General features: G+C 35.6%; 2 protein-coding genes across 3 annotated transcripts; both read right to left on the reverse strand.

Moving 5' to 3' along the window:
* Window positions 1-529: 529 nt before the first annotated feature.
* LOC132307473 (receptor-like protein 7) lies at window positions 530-3,755 on the reverse strand. The gene has a single exon (XM_059805254.1). It carries the CDS (start codon window positions 3,666-3,668, stop codon window positions 843-845), a length of 2,826 nt encoding a protein of 941 aa, XP_059661237.1. The 5' UTR covers window positions 3,669-3,755; the 3' UTR covers window positions 530-842.
* Window positions 3,756-7,064: 3,309 nt separating this feature from the next.
* LOC132307475 (F-box protein CPR1-like) lies at window positions 7,065-10,502 on the reverse strand. Of its 2 annotated transcripts, none has more exons than XM_059805256.1 (2): window positions 9,147-10,502; window positions 7,065-8,875 (listed from the first exon to the last, which is right to left on the reverse strand). In XM_059805256.1, exon 1 carries the CDS (start codon window positions 10,307-10,309, stop codon window positions 9,314-9,316), a length of 996 nt encoding a protein of 331 aa, XP_059661239.1. In that variant the 5' UTR covers window positions 10,310-10,502; the 3' UTR covers window positions 7,065-8,875; window positions 9,147-9,313. The 2 variants fall into 2 exon arrangements, with proteins under 2 accessions (XP_059661239.1, XP_059661238.1); XM_059805255.1 differs by having other exon boundaries at window positions 7,065-8,882.
* Window positions 10,503-18,656: the final 8,154 nt, after the last annotated feature.

The raw sequence follows: 18,656 nt of genomic DNA on the forward strand, positions 1-18,656 counted from the left end.
ATTCAGACCGCCGGGTTCGGGTCGTTACATGAAGAGACCAACATTTGTTTATCTCCACAAAGCACTTTATATTTTTTAAAAAAACTAAAAAAATTGAAGTGTTGTCCAAGGGGATGCCCTTGTTGTTTTCTTGTACATTGTTGATATATCTATAAAAATTTTCCACTCTACCCAGGAAAAAAAAAAAAAAAAAAGAAGCTATTACCATATATACAAAGACAGACGAATCCATAAATTTAATGATTTAATGTGGAGCTAATTTTAAAGCTTCATTCATTAACATTGCAAATAGCAATTTTTTTTCTTTTTTCTTTTTCTTTAGGTAAAAATACACCCTTTTTTTTTTTTTTTTTCCACGTCCAAGTTCGAACTCTTCACCTCTCCTTTTAGGATGAAGAGGTTATACCACTAGGCTAAAGACCCTTTGATTAAATGGCAAATTATTACTTACTGTAATAGTGTGAAGTAACTATTTAATCTATTAAATGAAATGAGAATTAAAGTTGGAGCTAGCAAAATGGATCTATGATAGACATAATTGTAAGAATATAACATTGCTAGTAGATTTTAATGGAAAAACTAATACAAAACATTAGAACATACTTACGAAAAAAAAAAAAAAAAAACGAACACAATTAACATGCCTTGTTTTTTTTTTGAAGTTGCGAATAGTACGTCCTAGAGGAAACGGACCTGGAGAATGTGTACCAGTGGACCACACAAGCAATGAAGCGAAATTTTATTATACAAAATATATTGAAGACAAACCTTAATTATTACCTTTGACAGAGACTTGATACCTGGTGTAAATTCCATGCTCGATCTGAAATTGTTTCCTTGATTTAGCTTCTTTGTCGACCGCTCTTCTTCTTCCTTCTCTGATTCTTTTGGTTTCTTCCGAAGGTGCTGACAAACCATTCATGATATCTGGTGGTCAGAATATGCCCAATGATCAGCCCATCTACTAACCCACCTCCATAGCCCATGCATATCACAATCCAATCATTTCTATCAATTGGAAACCATGAATCACCATCATCACCACCTTGCTTGAATTTTGAAGGTGGTGGTGGTGATGCTTCTAAATTGCCACATTTTATCGACAAAGGGTCTCCACACAATCCCGAATTCCCCTCATATGAGCTGTTTTCAAATGTATCAAATTGCCTCCCTTGTGGAATAGGACCAATGAGATGATTATGAGAGATGTCGAAGACTTCAAGGAATGTGAGCAGGGTTAGCTGCTCGGGTATCTCTCCTGAGAGCTTATTTCTAGAAAGATCTAATGATTCAAGCTCTGTTATATTCCCCAAGGAAGATGGGATGCGACCAATAAAATTGTTGTTGGAAAGGTTGAGCATGCGAAGATACTTGAGAATCCCAATAGACTCTGAAATTTCTCCATCGAATCGGTTACTTGAGAGATCAATGGCAATGAAGATATCCAGGATGTTTGAAAACATTGTTTGCACACCTTTGTTAGTTAGTGTCATTGAATAGTCGTAATACATAATTCCTGCGGGAGAAATTATCTTTGACGTTCTTGCTTGCATGTATCTTGACTGTTTAACATGAACAGATTTCATGGCTTCCCAAGTGCAGAAGTAATCTGAAGGCAACTTACCTGTAAAACTATTATGAGAGAGATCAATGACGAGCAACTTGGGGAACAATGTGGACCTAGATTCTTCAGCTGGGTGATTCTGTATTGCACCGTGGAATCTATTGTATCCCAAAATAAGAACTTTCAACTCTGGAAGATCAGTTCCAAGCCAAAAGGGAAAAATATCATTAATATGATTGTTCCCAAGATCGAGAATCTCTAAACCTTTGCAATTGACCAAGGATCTAGGCACTGGTCCTTGTAATTGGTTTTGACTCAAATAGATCATCTTTAGACTGCTTCCGTTGTTGTATACTTGAGGAATGGGGCCATGAAAACTATTGATTCGAAGATTCAACACTAACAGATAATCCGAAAAGTTTCCCAAGCATTGGGGAATCATGCTATTAAAATTGTTGTCAGATATATCGAGGGCGTAAAGAGAAGTGAGATTGCAAATCAATGGTGGAATGTCTCCAGTTAGTTTGTTGTGTGAGGCATCATACACATAGCTGGATGATGGTGGGATCGGGAGTGATCCGTGCAGCATGTTAGAACCAAGATGTAAAAACCTTAGTCCACTCCACGGAAGGACTGAAGGAGGTTTGTCAAAGCCAGTTAGAAAGTTTTGGTTTACGTACAAAGACGACAAAGTTTCGGTGCTCATGTTCCAAATCCATTTAGGCATGAGGCCTTGAATGCCGTTGTTTGAGAGGTCTAGATGGTGCAAGTCATCTTGATATCTCAAGAAATCTGGGAATTCAGTTAGGTTGCATGACCCCAATTCAAGATGATAAAACTTTGGAAGAGTGGCATTGGTATAATTGCTATTGTGGAGCAATGTTAGTCTGGTATCTGATAGCTGAAGTTGAGTGAGATTTTTCAAGGTAAAAAACAAATCTAATTTCACTCTTCCACTCAGGTTGTTTGAACCAATAGAAAGAGCTTTTAGATTTACAAGCTGAGATATCGACTCTGGGATGGGACCCTGTAACAAATTATTTGAAAGGTCCAGCAATGTTAATTGGGTCAGATTCATAAGCCTAGATGGGATTTGACCAGTTAGTTGATTAGACCCCATATACAATTCATCAAGTTGTGTTAGATTACCGATTGAAGATGGTATTGACCCTGAGAAGTTGCATTCTTGGATGTTCAATGTATTCAAGGAGTCGAGATTTCCAATTGAATTTGGCAGCTCCCCGGAAAAGCCTGTGCCCGCTAGCATCAGTAACTGAAGTGGATGACTCCTGTGGAATTCTGGCAAATAACCGTTGAGCTCTTGATTGTAACGAACGCTAAGAAACTGTAGGTTTGGTAGGTTAAAAATGTCTGTTGGAAATTCACCATGCAATCCACAATCTCTGAGCAGTAGAGACATTAAAGAAGAAATATTTGCCAAAATCCCAGGTACTGCAGAAGATATGTTGACGTAACTGAGGTGAAGTTCTTTCAAGTCCGTCAAGTTCTGAACCAGAGTTGCTAGACCAGGCTTTTGGAGCTTCAATAATGGATTCTCAGAGAGATCAAGAGAAACAATTTTGTTTAGTTGTGAAATTTCTAATGGGATTTGACCATCAAATGCAGAAAATGAGAGATCTAGATGAGTTAACCTTGAAAGAAGTCCAACAGCAGATGGGATTTGTGACTGATTGAAGTCATTGTCTGCGAGGTTGAGTCTCCGAAGATGAACAAGGTGAAAGAGGCTGCTGCTTGAATTGATAGAACCATACAGAAGGCTGCTGCTGAGGTCAAGGCCGATCACATGGCCGGTGTGCCCATGACATGTAATGCCATCCCATGAGCAACAATCACTACTACTACTATTACTACCTTCCCCTTCAGGCAGCTTCCACGACGCAACCTTTGGATAGGCAGAAGGATCGCCAGAAGCAGACTTGTTTATAGAAAAGCTTTGCTTGAATTGCATCAAAGCAGAGCTCTCCTTATCATGGCAGAGTGGCTGAACGGAAGAGGAGGTACTGTTAATAGCAATGAAATGGAAGAATGTTGCGAGTAGAAAGATTACGCGCGACAAGGTAAAGAGATGCAATGATGAAGCCATTTTATCTCAAGTCTCTTTTGACACTATGATAAGAGCAGGCATAGAATGTGTGTTTTTAATTTTTTATTTTGTAGAAGAACCATACTTGCCTCCAACCTTATCACTTGAGTAGACAGATGCTCAGCACCAACAATTTTTAGTCACTATCCCAAAATTAATTAGTGGGGTTGTTGAGTCAACTCGTCTGCGTAAATAAAGGGCTATTAAGGAGGATGTTAAGTGATAGCCGGTTTCACAATAAACTGCTACAATCACTAGGTCTGGACCATCCAATGCATAATTTACTAGACTGATGGATTAATTGGAAGGCTAGGATCCATGTATCTGCCTCCATCCATATTGACCAATTGCCCTTTAAAGGCTTCAACCGGTGTCAAGAGTATATCCTGCCCTGCAATTGTTTACTCCGGTCCCATAATAATAGAAAAAATGATAATTTAGACAACAATTACAGAAAAATCTACTTTGACGTGTATTTTCACAAATGACTGTTTCAAATCTTTCTCGTTACATATTAAATGTACTATATTTTACGGATCTCTCTCATCACATGTTAAATGTACTACATTTTTTAGGCAAAAATATTCTTTTAATTTCTCTCATTTTCTGCCCCACGCACATACACACACATATATATATTCTCCTTTGCATATTTGTTAGTCCTCCATAATTTTTTTTATTTTTATTATTTTGCTGTCAATAAAAAAAAGTTTCAGTCAACCAAATTTGTTTCTCTCTATTCTCTTCAACTACAATTTTAAATGTTTTTCATCTCCAAGAAAAAAATAAATAAATAAAAGAAAGATAACATTTTGAAGATAAGTTTTATATCTCTGTAGTTTTTAACAAAATTTATGATAATATATTTCAATTGAATTTAAAGGAGGAAATAAGGATGAAAGTACTTAATATGAAAATATGTTTCGATAAGCAATTGTTTCGGAAAAATATTGATGGCTTTGTGTTTATACTGGATTTTTCGGTCACGATTTGAAGATATTATGAAATTTGTTAAAGAAGGTGAAGGTTGGTTGAGTTAGAGAAGGTGAGGATTGTTCAAAGATGAGTTTGGTTAGAAAGAGAAAAGATAGTAATTGGTTGGGGAAAGAAAAGGAAGAGATCGATTTTGGGTTTTTCTTTGCTTAGATTTGATCATTTTCTCCTTGATTGGATCTTGTGCGGGATTTTATGTGTTGGAGCGCTTTGTGGTTGTAATTTTGGAGCGATTGCCGTACTGATGGCCAGACTTTTAGGTTTCTCCAGTTTGCTGCTTTATCCCGTGGTGGTTCCGTTTGCAGAGTGTTGGATTTTGTTTCCTCTTCAAATTTGGAGTTTATTCTTTATTTATTTTTCTTACTTCAAGATTTGTATATCCTTTTTGGCTTGACTTTATGCCTCTGTACTATCATCTTGACTTTAAGTCTATGTACCTTTGAATGGTTAAAAAAAAAAATAGGAATATAATTAAATAAGTCAGGTGAAACGGTAATACTCAGATGCAGGATATTAATTGGGGATATTTTTGTTAAGGTGAATATGACTTTAAAATTTCGAAAGTATGAGTGCAAAGTAGTACTTGGACCCTCAGAAGTGTGACTTGTGAGGGCAATTTGTCCGTTTTATTTTATTATATAGAAGAGCAACAATTGCCTCCAACCTTATCAGTTGAGTAGACAGGTGCACAGCACATCAATGTTAGGCACAAGGAAGATGTTGAGTGATAGCCGGTTTCACAATAAAATGCTACAATCACTAGGTCTTGACTATCCGATGCATCACTTACATGATTGTGTCTGAGATTTGTTGTGCCATAATTGACTCTCAATACGGATTAATTGGAAGGCTAGGATCCATGTATCTGTCTCTATCCATATTGACCCGATTCCCCTTTAAAGGCTTCAACCGAAATAGATAAGAATAGTCGAGACCAACAATTGATTTTGGCAATTAAGAACAAGAAAAATAGGCAAAAGCAAGAAGAAAATTAGGTCCCGCATGTGAAGTGGTCCAAAGCATTGTTTCTACTTTCTACCGGATATGTAAAGAAAAGTACTATTTTCGCCTCATAATAATGTACTGCAAGTCACGGTTTTAAAAAAAATAGTAATTAAATTGTGAGTCACGATCCTCGATATATAACACTTACTATCAAACAGGAAGAGCAGTGACTATCAAGTGAGTGGTGGCACAAGCTGACAAGCAATATATATGGAGCAGAATGTTCTGTCCCTGCGCATGACGTTTCAACAAGTCTGGCAATGATTAAGGGTTAGTAGGTAGGGGGAGGGAAATCAACCCGGATACGAGGGTGAGAGGCAACTAAAAAGGGTCATTTCACTCGGCAGCACCACCATACCTTATTCTCATGATTTTTATTTTTATTATTATTATTTTTTCATAATTAATACACACATGTCTTTATGAAGGTTTGAACCTTAACCTTCATTTAAGAAGTAAGGACCTGATACCGCTAAATCGGTGGTCCATTAATTAATTTTAATTTTCAATTTCTAAGATTTTTTTTTTTTTTTTCTTTTCTCAAATATTTCAAAAGATTCACCCTATACAAGTTTTATACTTGTGTATGCTTCCTAATTCAAAGTACAAAATGTCTTCCATATATAACCAAATTTTTATTGTTTCATAATTTTCATCAAATTTTGACATTAGCACATTTTAATAATTTTTTTAGGCTATGGTTGGTACGGTAAAAAAGAAAATAAATGATAATATTAGTTAGGAGGATAAATAAAAAAAAATAAAAAAAAAAATGAGATAATAGTGTTAATTGTTTATCATGTTTGGTTAATTAATAAACAAAAATAAAGGATATGATAATAATCATATTTAGAGAAAAAAAAATGAAATGAAACTATCCTAATGAATTTATAACCATATGTTTTTTTATAGATTTTTTCATTCAATTATTTATGTCATTCAATTACTTTTAATAATTAAAATTTATTTTTGGTAACGCTTGGGATTCATGATCTAACTCAAAAACTTAAAACTTTTAAGTACTTAAAGTTCTAATGCCCGATTCATATACACCCAACCACTTTCCATCCCACGGGGGACAAGGCCCCTGGTTTATAAGCCATGCTTAAAAAGAGCACAAGCGAGGCCCATCAGGCTGCTGAAAGCTTATAAAGCTGGGCCAAGACCCAGGACCCTGTCCAGATAAGAAGACCCAAGAGGCAACAAAACCGAATGGTAAGCAAAGCAAGACAGCACCGATCTATTGTTATCCATCACATTTTTTTGCCTGATGAGGCGATTGACAAAGACATTATTTATCATAATCGGTGATGTGATGTAACAAACAGTTATAAATTTTTTATCAAAATAAAATGAACATATAATAAAACTAAAAAGTTAATATTGTTTTGGTGAATTTTTTGTAACCACCCATTGCACCAAGTTACAATGATTACAATGCATTAAGTCACTATTACAATTATTACAATGAATAATTTTAAAGGTTGCACCACTTCATCATTACAACTATTACAATGAATAATTTTAAAGGTTGAGCCCATACCTCCATAAAAGGTGACATTTTGCACAACAATAAAAGTAAGTAATCTTTCTACTTACCTATTAGTTTTTCTCCTAATTTCAATAAATGACAGACTTTTTCCCCTTGTTATTGTCCTTTGCAAGTAAGTAGCATAACACTGACTTTCAGAGCCTTTCTTCTGTGTCTTGAAATCGCATATTGACTTTAGTGGAGTGCCCTTGATTAAGTGAGATGTTATTTCCTCAACAATAAATAAATAAATAAGTGAAGAAGAAACACAACACAACAAAATTATTTTATGCAAAATATATTAAAGACAAACCTTGTTTCCTTTGAGAGAGACCTGATAATACCTGGTGGAAACTCCATGCTAGATCTGAAGTTGCAGTCTCTGATATCCAATATATTCAACGAATCGAGATTTTCAACTCACTAAGTCAGATATAAGCTTAATAAAATAGTGTTTACTGCAATGTTGTGGGCTACATGGGGTGAGAGGTATGCAAGGTATCATCAGGGAACATGTCATTCTGCAGTTGATGTTGCTAGAGGAACTTGGTTCCAGTTGCTGGATGATATTAGTGACAAAAAAACAGGAGCCAGAGAAAAGTCCCTTCAATCCTTCCCATAATTTTGGACGATTGTACTTTTCTATAAAAAATTCAACATTCTCGAGCTTCAACACTACATTAAGAGTTTCCAATACTAAATCCGGTTTACTTATCCTGAACTACAACATAAGCCAAATAATATTTGAAATCTAACTCCATCAGATGCAAAGCCAACAATACGCTCTTATTCATGTTGTGACTGGCAACAACAGTTTATTTTTAGTCATTTGCGGTACAAATTAAAATCCAAGAAACATAAATCAAATACAACTATAATTGAAGGTCCAACATGCAGTAGATTGGGGACAAATAGCTTAGTTTTTGTAAGAAATGACATCAGGTACCAACACAACAGCAATGATAACTAAAATATAAGAAAATCAATATAGTGAAAGAAGCAATAAGTGGTAAAATCAGATTTCGCATGAGATTAATGAAGGGAATTAGTAACTATTACCAATGACAAAGCACTTAAATAAAAAACTACAGCTTCCATCTCATACTTGGCAATTCTTTCTCATCCTGATTGACAACTCTACAACTACTCTAACATCCACCAAGAATGGATGCACTATCCTCTTCTCAAAGGGTATTTCGACAGAAAAATGGATTGGAGTAATTAGCTAAAGCATTCTCCAGAAGCCCATACAAACATCCAAATTAAGTTTACACATTGTTAAGAAACGAAAATCCTACAACACAATCATAAGGATTCAACATACTGCAGCAAGAAATCAAAGCAATTCATGTCAATTAAAAATCAATACACTTGCAAGACAAGGATTCTGAAACGCATATCCCTTAGAAAGCCTTTCCTTGGAGCCAAGTCATTCACTAAATGAAATTTTCAATAACTAGTATACACTAAGCACACAAAATCTGAAAGGAATACAAAAGGTGGAAAAAAATTTGGTTTTTCAAAAGAGTACAAGATGCAGAAGAAATGTAATTGCATCCCTACCTATGAAAGGGAATAGGATCATCAACTACAAAAATAGCTGCTGCTACTCTTTCATCCTTTATCCATCTTCTCACATTTGCTCCTAGCAGGCTAGCATATTCCCATTCCAACAACTCTGCAAACTGAAAATGAATAGTAACCAAGATCAAACTAATTCTATACCACTAGATAAACCGAAATGAATAGTGCACAACCGTACAGTCTTTACAAATAAAGTTGTTATAAGAATCATGATTGATTCCTTATGCTAACAGTGGCAATAAATTGGCAAGATATAGTTCTGCGATCCATATATAGCAGGAGTCAATATCATAGAAACATTATACATGGATAAAAACAGGAATTGTAATAAGTATAAATAATGGGAAGTAAAAAAGCTTGTCTACCTTCCTATTTTTCTTTGCTTCCTTCAGCATTCTTAGCAGATGTTTTCTCCTCAATCTCTCTTCTTCTCGCCGTCCTCATTGAATAGTATGCATCATTCAATGAGACTCGATCTTCTCCATCAAGTAAAACAAGGCTCTCCATGTAAGTATCCAAATAATACGAGTCTTCACTCTTCAGACCCAAAGTTTGCAAGATGGACCTGTTGATTGCTCTCAGAAACCAGCTCTCTGTTACTCTTTGCCACAAGAATTTCACCAGTTCTCCTAAATCCCAAAACCTTGCTTAGTCCTCCTCCTCCAAGAGTAAATAATTTCGTCCAAGACTCTACTACACCATACTCTTTCATCACCCATATGCAACATCTCTTACTTCTATCATACAAAAAACCATCATAATGGAATAGAGACAGGGATTCCCCAAAAAGTGAAATTGACAGGTTCAACCCGGGGCCATTGGCAACACCAGCTGGAAGCATAATCTCGCGAAAAACTTCAGAACCCATATCAAACGACAAAATCAAGTAGCGATTTCGTTCCTTGCCCTTCTCAGATGCTACCCAGTGGGAAGCCCCTTTGACAAAAACATGCCAAGAACGACTGAAAATCATGCCATACAGAGGAACAACAGCACTACTGACTCTCCACAAACCAGTGCTAAGCTCATAAACCTCAACCCAAGGTGGACTTTTGTAACCATTCATATCAAACTCGCAAAAATACACAATTCTCACAACCTTGAAGTCATTAGTCCAAGAATTGAATCCAAACCCATGAAAAAAATCATAATGCGAGTATGTAGTATTGCCATTTAAATCGTCAGAAAAACAAATCAACCCATTACATGAACCCACTATCCTGTAATGAGAATGTGGCCAGCAAGCATAACTATCATCAAATGCCATACATTCATCAAATGTTTCATTATCACAACGTATTGAGAAGCGCTCTTCGTTTTCATGCTGAGAGTGGTACCTGAGGAGTAGTAATTGAGTCTTCTTGGTGTCTGCAACAGTTCGATTGATGTGCGCTGTGATGAAATTAGGGTTCTTGATGAGAGCGTTCCATGATTTGCAAACGCATCTGATTTGCACGATAGTCTTGATTGGTAATCTTGTGCAGATATCGGTAAAGAGTTCTTGAGGTAGCTTGTCGAAGAAAGACATCGTTACCGTTTGATCTCAAAACCCTAAAATTTGATAACCAAAATTACCGGTCAATGTAATTTGGGTTCTGCAACTTTGAGTTGGTGATGTTTTATGCTCTCTCACATTCGGCTCTTCAGTGAGAATTTCGGGTCCTCCCACTCCGATTCTTTCATCCCCATTCACGGGACAACTGAATCATGCTCCGTTTGGCCAATTAATCCACCACTATTTATAATATTTATAAATAACATGTCATTCACCATTTATAGGAACATTACATAATCTAAAAAAATAATATCACATATAAATATAACTCAATTTTACATTCTTACTTTTAATTTTAGACTTAGTGATGTTACTTTTTAAATTATGTGATATTATTTTTAAATTTCTGTGATATTACTTAAAAGTTGTACTAAAATGTTATTTATAAATAATGGTGTAATTGTCAAACACGTGTTAATATCTATTAAGGAGAGTAAAACGTAACCAAACCAAGGTCACTTATTACTCACTGCAGGGAACTGCATGAAAATTGCACAGCAGGTGATTCGCTTCCGATCAATTTAAGAGCTTGTTAGTTTGTCAGTCAAAAAAATAATTCTTTTATTTTTTATAAAAATTTAAAAATAAAAATAATAGTACACCGTATATATTTTTATTTTTTAAAAGACTTTTAAATCATAAAATGTATAAAAAGTTCTCTTTAGTTCAATTTTTAAAAAGTGAGTTATTTTTACAAAAGTAAATCTAGAAGGTCCTAAATAATAGTTTAAAAAAAGTTGAAAAGTCAGTTAAAGAAATTTTTAATTTTTAATTTTCACACAATACCAAAGCTTCCAAATTCAAAGGTATTGACCTAACTCCTACTGTCTCATAAAATATCAGATTTTAGGATCGATTCTTATTAGGTGCAAATAATTTCTTGAAGGGGACCAACTAAAAAAAAAAAATTACCAAATTTTTTAATAATTCAGTTAAAATCACAAATAATGCAAGAAAAATATATTGCATTAATTCTTATATGTATTAAAATGCCTAAAACATGTATATATATATAGGCATACATGCATTAGAACTCACTCTTTGTTTAAAAAAATATTAACTTTTTGCCAATATTAAAGCTGTGATATATATATATATATATATATATATATATATATATATATAATTTTATTTTTAAGGGTATACTAACAATTATATATGTTATGAATATTCTTTTAGCTCTTCAACAATTGTAACAAAGGCCCTTCACTTTGTAAACAAAGGATAGAGTGCGTTTGCACTACTTTTTTTTATATGCTTTGCAAAACATATATTCATATAAAAATTACATTAGAAAATAATTAAATAAACTTATAAGTATTAAAGAGTCATGCTACCAACAACAATTGAATGCACTAAAATAATTGGTCTAATAATGGCCATTGCAAGCTATCAATCGGTGTCGGAACATTTTTCATAGAATTATTATTGATAACATGGAACGGGATAAAGTGAAATCAAAAAATGAAATATATATAGAAATAATAACTAAAAAGAAACAGATGATACTAAATTGTATTGTATCAATATTAATGCAGCTAATTAAACTGTGTGTCGGAAAATCATGGGGTTTCAAGAAACAAGTGAAATAATAGCCAGTTTCATTATGAAAAACAGTGATCCCTTAGCCAGTTTCTGACATTATGGACTAATTTTGAAGATTAAGATCTATATAAATAACGCATTTGATTTGCACGTACGATAGTCTTGATTGGTAATCTTGTGCAAATATCAGTAAATAGTTCTTGAGATAGCTTGTCGAAGAAAGACATCGTTACCGTTTGATCTCAAAACCCTAAAATTTGAGAAACAAAATTCCCGCTCAATGTTGTTTTGGGTTTTGCAACTTTGAGTTGGTGATGTTATAATAGTAGTAGTTTCTCACGTTCGGCTCTTCAGTGAGAAGAATATCGGGTCCTCTCACTCAATTCTTTCATATCGAATCACGTGACAAACTGAATTGAGCTATATATATATATTTATTTATTTATGGGGGGAAATTAATCCACCTCAATTTGTTTGTGTTTATTTGTTTAATAATCCCATTAAAATAGTTTTCTATTAAAATTATAAAATTATACAAATGTACGTGGTTTAGTGTTTTGAAAACTCAATTATAAAAAATAAAAATAAAAATTTATTTTTAAAAAGCTGAATAAGGAAGGCCTCCAATATTCGTCTAAGAAAAATGACTTTTAAACTGAATAATCATGCATCATTTGTAATATTCAGATGATCAATTAAAATAGTTTGACCGAGTCTTATAATATTAAGATGATCCGTTAAAATAGGTCTTTAGTAAAATTCACTTTAAACATATCAAGGTAGGAGATAATTCAATCAAGCAACTGAAATCAGATAGTAGCGTTGCCCTAGTCACAAACATGTTCACACACAATGTTGTTAAATTTTATAAACATCATTCGCTATAGGGAAAAGTTGGATCACATTTTCATACAGGACTTGGGGATTTAAGACCAAAAACTTAAATGCTCTGAATATTTTGATGATATAATATCACACACTATTAAATATTGATACTTAGTAATGGGATAAAAAAAAATATAACAAAAAAAAGATGCATTTTTATTTATATGTTAATATTTAATTAGTGTGTGATATTATGTCATTGCTATACTTGGAGATTTGAGTTTTTCACATGGGGGTGCCAATTCCAATCCCCAACCTCACAGCCTCTCTATGTGGAGTAGGTATATATGGTGAATGGGACATACCACTCTAATGGTATGTCCAAGGCGGAGTCCGTTTGTGCCCGGGGGCATGTAATGTTACCGATTTTTTTTCTTATTTTCTATTTTCGGGAATTTATTTGATTTTTCTAGATTATTTTAATCATTGCCTCGTTTTGTGTGCCACGTGGGCCCCGAGGGGCGATTTGGTCATTTTTTTGAGCCGAGAGTTTTAGAAGTGTATTTTTAATCATTTTAAATCAATTAAAAGTGACGGTATTATTTTCAGAATTTTTCAAAAGTCGGGACGATTTCCGGACTTGAGAACTTCTCCCGGTTTTGTCATTTTAAGAAAGGGGCATAATGGACTTTTCTCACATATATGTATATATCTATATCTATTTATTAGGAAGATATTTTATGAGACAAGGATGACATTGTAGAGGAAGGGCAAGGGCATGATGGTAACTTAACAAAAAGTTAGTAATCATAGGATCATGACAAGTGGCACAAGGAAGGCCACACAAGCAATTGCAAGACCAAGCCTACACCCATTTTTTTTTCCTTCATTTTTGGCCAAGCCCTCTCTCTCTCTTACCTTTCCCATTCTCTCTCTATATTCCTCTCTCCATTCTCTCTAGATTTTCTTCATGCTAGAAAAAGATTTGGTTAAGCCGGAGTTAGCAAATTATAGATCGTTGCAAGGGCTACGGTTTGGTGCTGGTATTACAAGCTTTTAGTGGGATTTGAGTTTGGAGCTTGGAGCTTGGAGCTTGGGTTGCTATCTTGAGGTATGGGAAATTTAAATTATGAGTCCTATGGTTTTAGTGAACTTTTATGTATATTCTTACATGAAATCTTGTTGTTATATAGCATGTTTAGTTTTGTAGAGTTTTGGTTTGTGGTGTTCAAGTATGATATGTGGTTGATTTATGTGGTTTAAAATGTAACTAATGTGATTTATGCTAATTGTGCATAACATGCTATTTCTATGTTGGAATGTGGAAGTATAGCTTGTATGGTTGTCTTATGTTTTGTATATCATGAGCAATAATTTTGATTTAAATTCATGAATGGTATTTTGATGATTAATGGCATAAACTTCATGTATTTTTCATAGGGAAATTGGGTTTGCGAGATTGAACTCATGATGTGGAAATGAAGGATGAGAAGTGAATTGATGTTGTGGTGTAAGTTGGATTGAGAAGTGAAATGGTGGTTGCGAAAGGTTTGATGAGGTTTGGGTTGGAAGGAAAGAGGAGGACAATTACATCTCATGTGGTGAAATGAATTATGAATTCATTGAATTTAATGTTTGATGTTATGGTTGACATCCCCATGATCTCTTCTTCTTATTCTCCTCTTCTTTGGTTGTGGTTCACGAGATTTTTAGGAATGTAATTTAAGCTTTTTATACTGAGCTGTTGAGCTCACCCTATTATCATTAACATTTTTTCAGGAATTCGGAGACGAGTCGGTAAATGATATGCATTCATGGATATTGACATAGCTAGGATTTTAATTCATTTTTTTTTTTAAAGATATGTAGTGTTGGCCATGGAGGCCTCATTCCTTGTATTTAATTCCTTTAAGAATGTATTTCTTTTGTAAAGCATGGCCGTGTACTGTAATTACGACACTTGATAATACTTGATATAAACTTGAGATTATGTAAAGGTTTAATGTTGAATAGGGGAAATGCAGTTATATTTTAAGAAATTATAGACGCCATCTAACTGTATGTTTTGCCGTGAAATTTGGGATTTGTTTGTGTGTCAGGTTTGGTATAAACCGGCTCACAATGAGCCTAGATCATCTGATGTCTCAGTTGTAGATAGCAGCATTCAAGGGCCTGTCAGCCGGCTGATAGCAAAAAATTTTGGTATTCTAGTAGGTCGATACATTATGGATGTTGTTTCGGCTGGCTCATAAGCTCTGTCAGCCGATTGAACCCCCCCTTGTCAGTCGGCCGACGTTGGATGTTCGGCCGGCCGACAGTTTTTTTATTTCTAAAGTCCCGAGAGCATGAATTATTGAGGATCGTTTCAGCCGACTGACCATACATTTTCAGCCGGCTGATGGCCCTATGCATTTTTAGCCAGCTGACGAAAGGCCATCAGCCGGCTGACTTCTCCATCAGCTGGCTGATCTTATCCATTGACCTGTACTTTGACTTCTTCTTCTAAACTATGTCTTAGAAAGACCTTGGGACCCTTGAATGATCTGTGTATCCCCAGTGAGTATAAGAAAGGACGGGATTGCCTTTAGTTGACCTCGGGTTCGGGTAAGGACCCGGTTAAACGATTCAGGCCCACAGGTTCGGGTCGTTACAAAAATTTGTATCAGATCTTTAGGTTCGAAAACCTAAGGACGACGGGTAGGGTTGACCAAGGTTGAGTTAGAGCTGGGATTGACAGTATTACATGCTTATGTGGATATTGTTTATCTAGTTAAAAAGCACGACTTGCTATTACGTGTTTACATGCGTATCTATTATGAGACTTATAAAATGGCGATTAAATTTAAACATGCTAAATGATAATGTGTTTATTTTTCTTAAGTTGTTTAATGAATGTGAAAGCATGCCTATTTGCTAGATGCATACGTGAAATTTTTGTTTGATTAATGAAATGGTTAAATTTGTTTAAAGCATGCTTAATTGCTATATACATATATATTTAAATGTCAGTATGTGTATTTAATGGCTATGATTATTAAGTGCTTAATTGTTTACTGTTTATTGAGTCATTACTTAGTAGATGTATATATGACTAATGCGTTTCGTTGTTGATGGGTTTGAATGTTCGTGGCGGTGCTATGTGTTGGGTTATGAAGGGTTCTAACCCACGTATGTGGGGAGCTTGGTCATTCCTATGTTTCTGAACTTTTTAGTTCTTATCGAACGGATAGTGTGAACACCGTAGCTCGTGGATTGAGTTACTTTATGTATTCTTGTTTTGATCGTTTAGTTGTCTTTGTAGAACCGTGTTTGAGGACGATGTGGAGAGATGGATCCGAATGAAGTTGGACAGCGAGCAGGTGAAGGGCCATCCCAACCGAACAGGGTTTCACTAGGACAAGGCCGAGTTAGAGAGGTGGATAATGATCCATAAATACTAGAGGGCGATGTCTTATTAGCAAAGGCTGTAGCCTCAACCTTTAAGAATTTAGCTAGTACCACAGCTTTTCAAATGGTACCACAACTGGCTATTTAGCCACAGGAGACAGGGATGGAGCAGAACCTTAGGTACTTGCTTCAGTTTAACAAACTTATGAAAGTAGTATTTGAGGGAGGTCCAGATCCGTTGGTAGCGGACGATTGGTTAGATGAAGTTTAAAAAACATTTCAGGGCAATAGCCGAGCCCGATAATAGGTTGAAGATCACCTTAGCCATGTATAAGTTTGTTGGCAACGCGGCAGCGTGGTGGAAGACCATGACTAGCGCGCATAACATTGACAGTTTTAGTTGGGATGCATTCAAGAGTCTTTTCTTTGATAAGTATTTTTCGCAGACTAAGAGACGGGAATTGAGAACGCAGTTTGACAGACTTGAGCAAGGTGACATGTCAGTGACAGAATATGAGAACAAGTTCACTTCTCTTTCATGTTTCACTACAGATGTGTTAGGGAACGAAAAAGAGAAGACATGGCGGTTTGTGTATGGTCTAAATCGTTTAATTAGGTCAGGGGTGACACTTTTAGGATTAAAGAATTATTCGAAAGCGGTTACGAGAGTACTGATGGCGGAAGCAAAAGCCAAAGATTGGTAAGCAATGAGTGGTATTGTGGGTTCTCAGGGACGAGGTACAAGTGTGGGTGATTCTTCCGGGAGCCAGGATAGGAAGAGGCACGGAGATGTTTTATTGTGTTCTTAGGAGCAGCGAACAACAGGTGCTACTCCTATTGTTGGTGTTTCTTCAGGGTCCTCTAGGACGAGTTTGGTGTGTTACCATTGTAGATAGCCAGGACACCGTAAGGCGGAGTGTCCACTTGATCGACCTAGTTCTGGAGTTTGTTTTCGGTATGGTCAGTCGGGTCACATGAAGAGGGATTGTCCATAAAGAAGATGAGACATTACAATAACTGATTATGATGTAATGGGGGTTTACCTGTGACTGTGATGTAACGGGGGATACCTGTGAGTTTTGTAATGGGGGATACCTGTGAGTGTTGTAACGGGGGTTACCTGTGAGTCATGGCGTGTTGTAACGGAGGACACCTATGAGTCGTGTTGTGTTATAACAGGGAACACCTATGAGTCATGTCGTGTTGTGTTGTAATGAGGGACACCTGTGAGTCATGTCGTGTTGTAAGGGGGGACAATTGTGAGTTGTGTTGCATTGTTGTCTGTGAGTCGTGTTGCATGGTAGTCTGTCAGTCGTGTTGCATAGTTATTTGGAAGTCATGTCGCATTGTCATATGTGCGTCTTGTCATGTTATTGTCAGTGCATCGTGTCGTTTTGTAACAGGGGATATCTATAAGTTTGGTGCAGTAACGGGGTTACCTGTGATTGTTGTAACGGGAGAGACCTGTGAGTTCTGTAATGGGGGATACCCGTGAGTTCTGTAGCGGGAGATACCTGCGAGATTGGGTGTGTCAGGAGATGCCTGCACACTGTTGTTCTGGTAACGGGGGCTATCCGTGAGTTTGGACAGATGCCTGTTCACTTTATGCAGTGTTGGGTTCATCTGTGCTAGGATGGTGGACATATCCCATAGTGTGGTTCCGGACCGGATGATGTTGACAATGCTTAGTGTGAGCCCTTGGGGCAGGATATAGTTCAAGATATTTTGTATGAGTTTCAAGTTATAATGACGTATCAGTTGTGACCGTTATGTATTAAAGCAATGATGTATTTGTAATACTATATGAGTATTTCAGACAGTTTTAGGGTGTGTTAGGTCACCTAAGTAATGTCTAAAGACTTGGGAAAATAGGTAACTATATAAACACATGAGAGGTCTAATATGGGCCCTAACATATTTGACATCCATTTAGTCTACAAAACCAGAGTAAAGAGTTCAGGGGTTTGATTGTGCATGGGGAAGGTGTTATGCACCCCATGACACCTGTGGCATACGGTTACCTTATTCTATATTGCATTCCTAAAAATGATAAATATGTGTATAATTTAATAATTAAAGATAATTTATTTAAATGACTTGAAAGATTAACCTTACCTATATGAAAATAAGATAATTGTTTATCTTAGATGATAACATGACCGAACCTAGGAGTGACCCAGGTTGCCTACATATCTCATAGTATAAATGGAGAGGATCAGGTCAAATATAGTTCAATTAGCATTAACATTATGAAGAACCTGAATTACAAGAATAGTTTAACTCTAAGCATAGTTGCTCAACATTATTTATTTTATTTTTATAAGAGGACCTTTTTATTAAAAGGTTCAGGAAAAATGATACCTTAGGAAGATGGCGATTAAAGTTTAAGGAGAATAGCTACCCAGACTATGTTAGTTATATTCTATATATATATTTAGAAATTTATCAAAGGTGATAACCATTATTTACAACCATCTTTAAAAGAAAAGGAATATTTAATTCTAATGAAAAATATCCTTTATGAACTTTAGAAAGGTTCAGATGACGTTAAACAAGTTCAATA

Source organism: Cornus florida, unplaced genomic scaffold (assembly GCF_030987335.1).
Source record: "Cornus florida cultivar Cherokee Brave unplaced genomic scaffold, ASM3098733v1 CherokeeBrave_3.0.0_Hap2_Chr05, whole genome shotgun sequence".
Classification (NCBI taxonomy): domain Eukaryota; kingdom Viridiplantae; phylum Streptophyta; class Magnoliopsida; order Cornales; family Cornaceae; genus Cornus; species Cornus florida.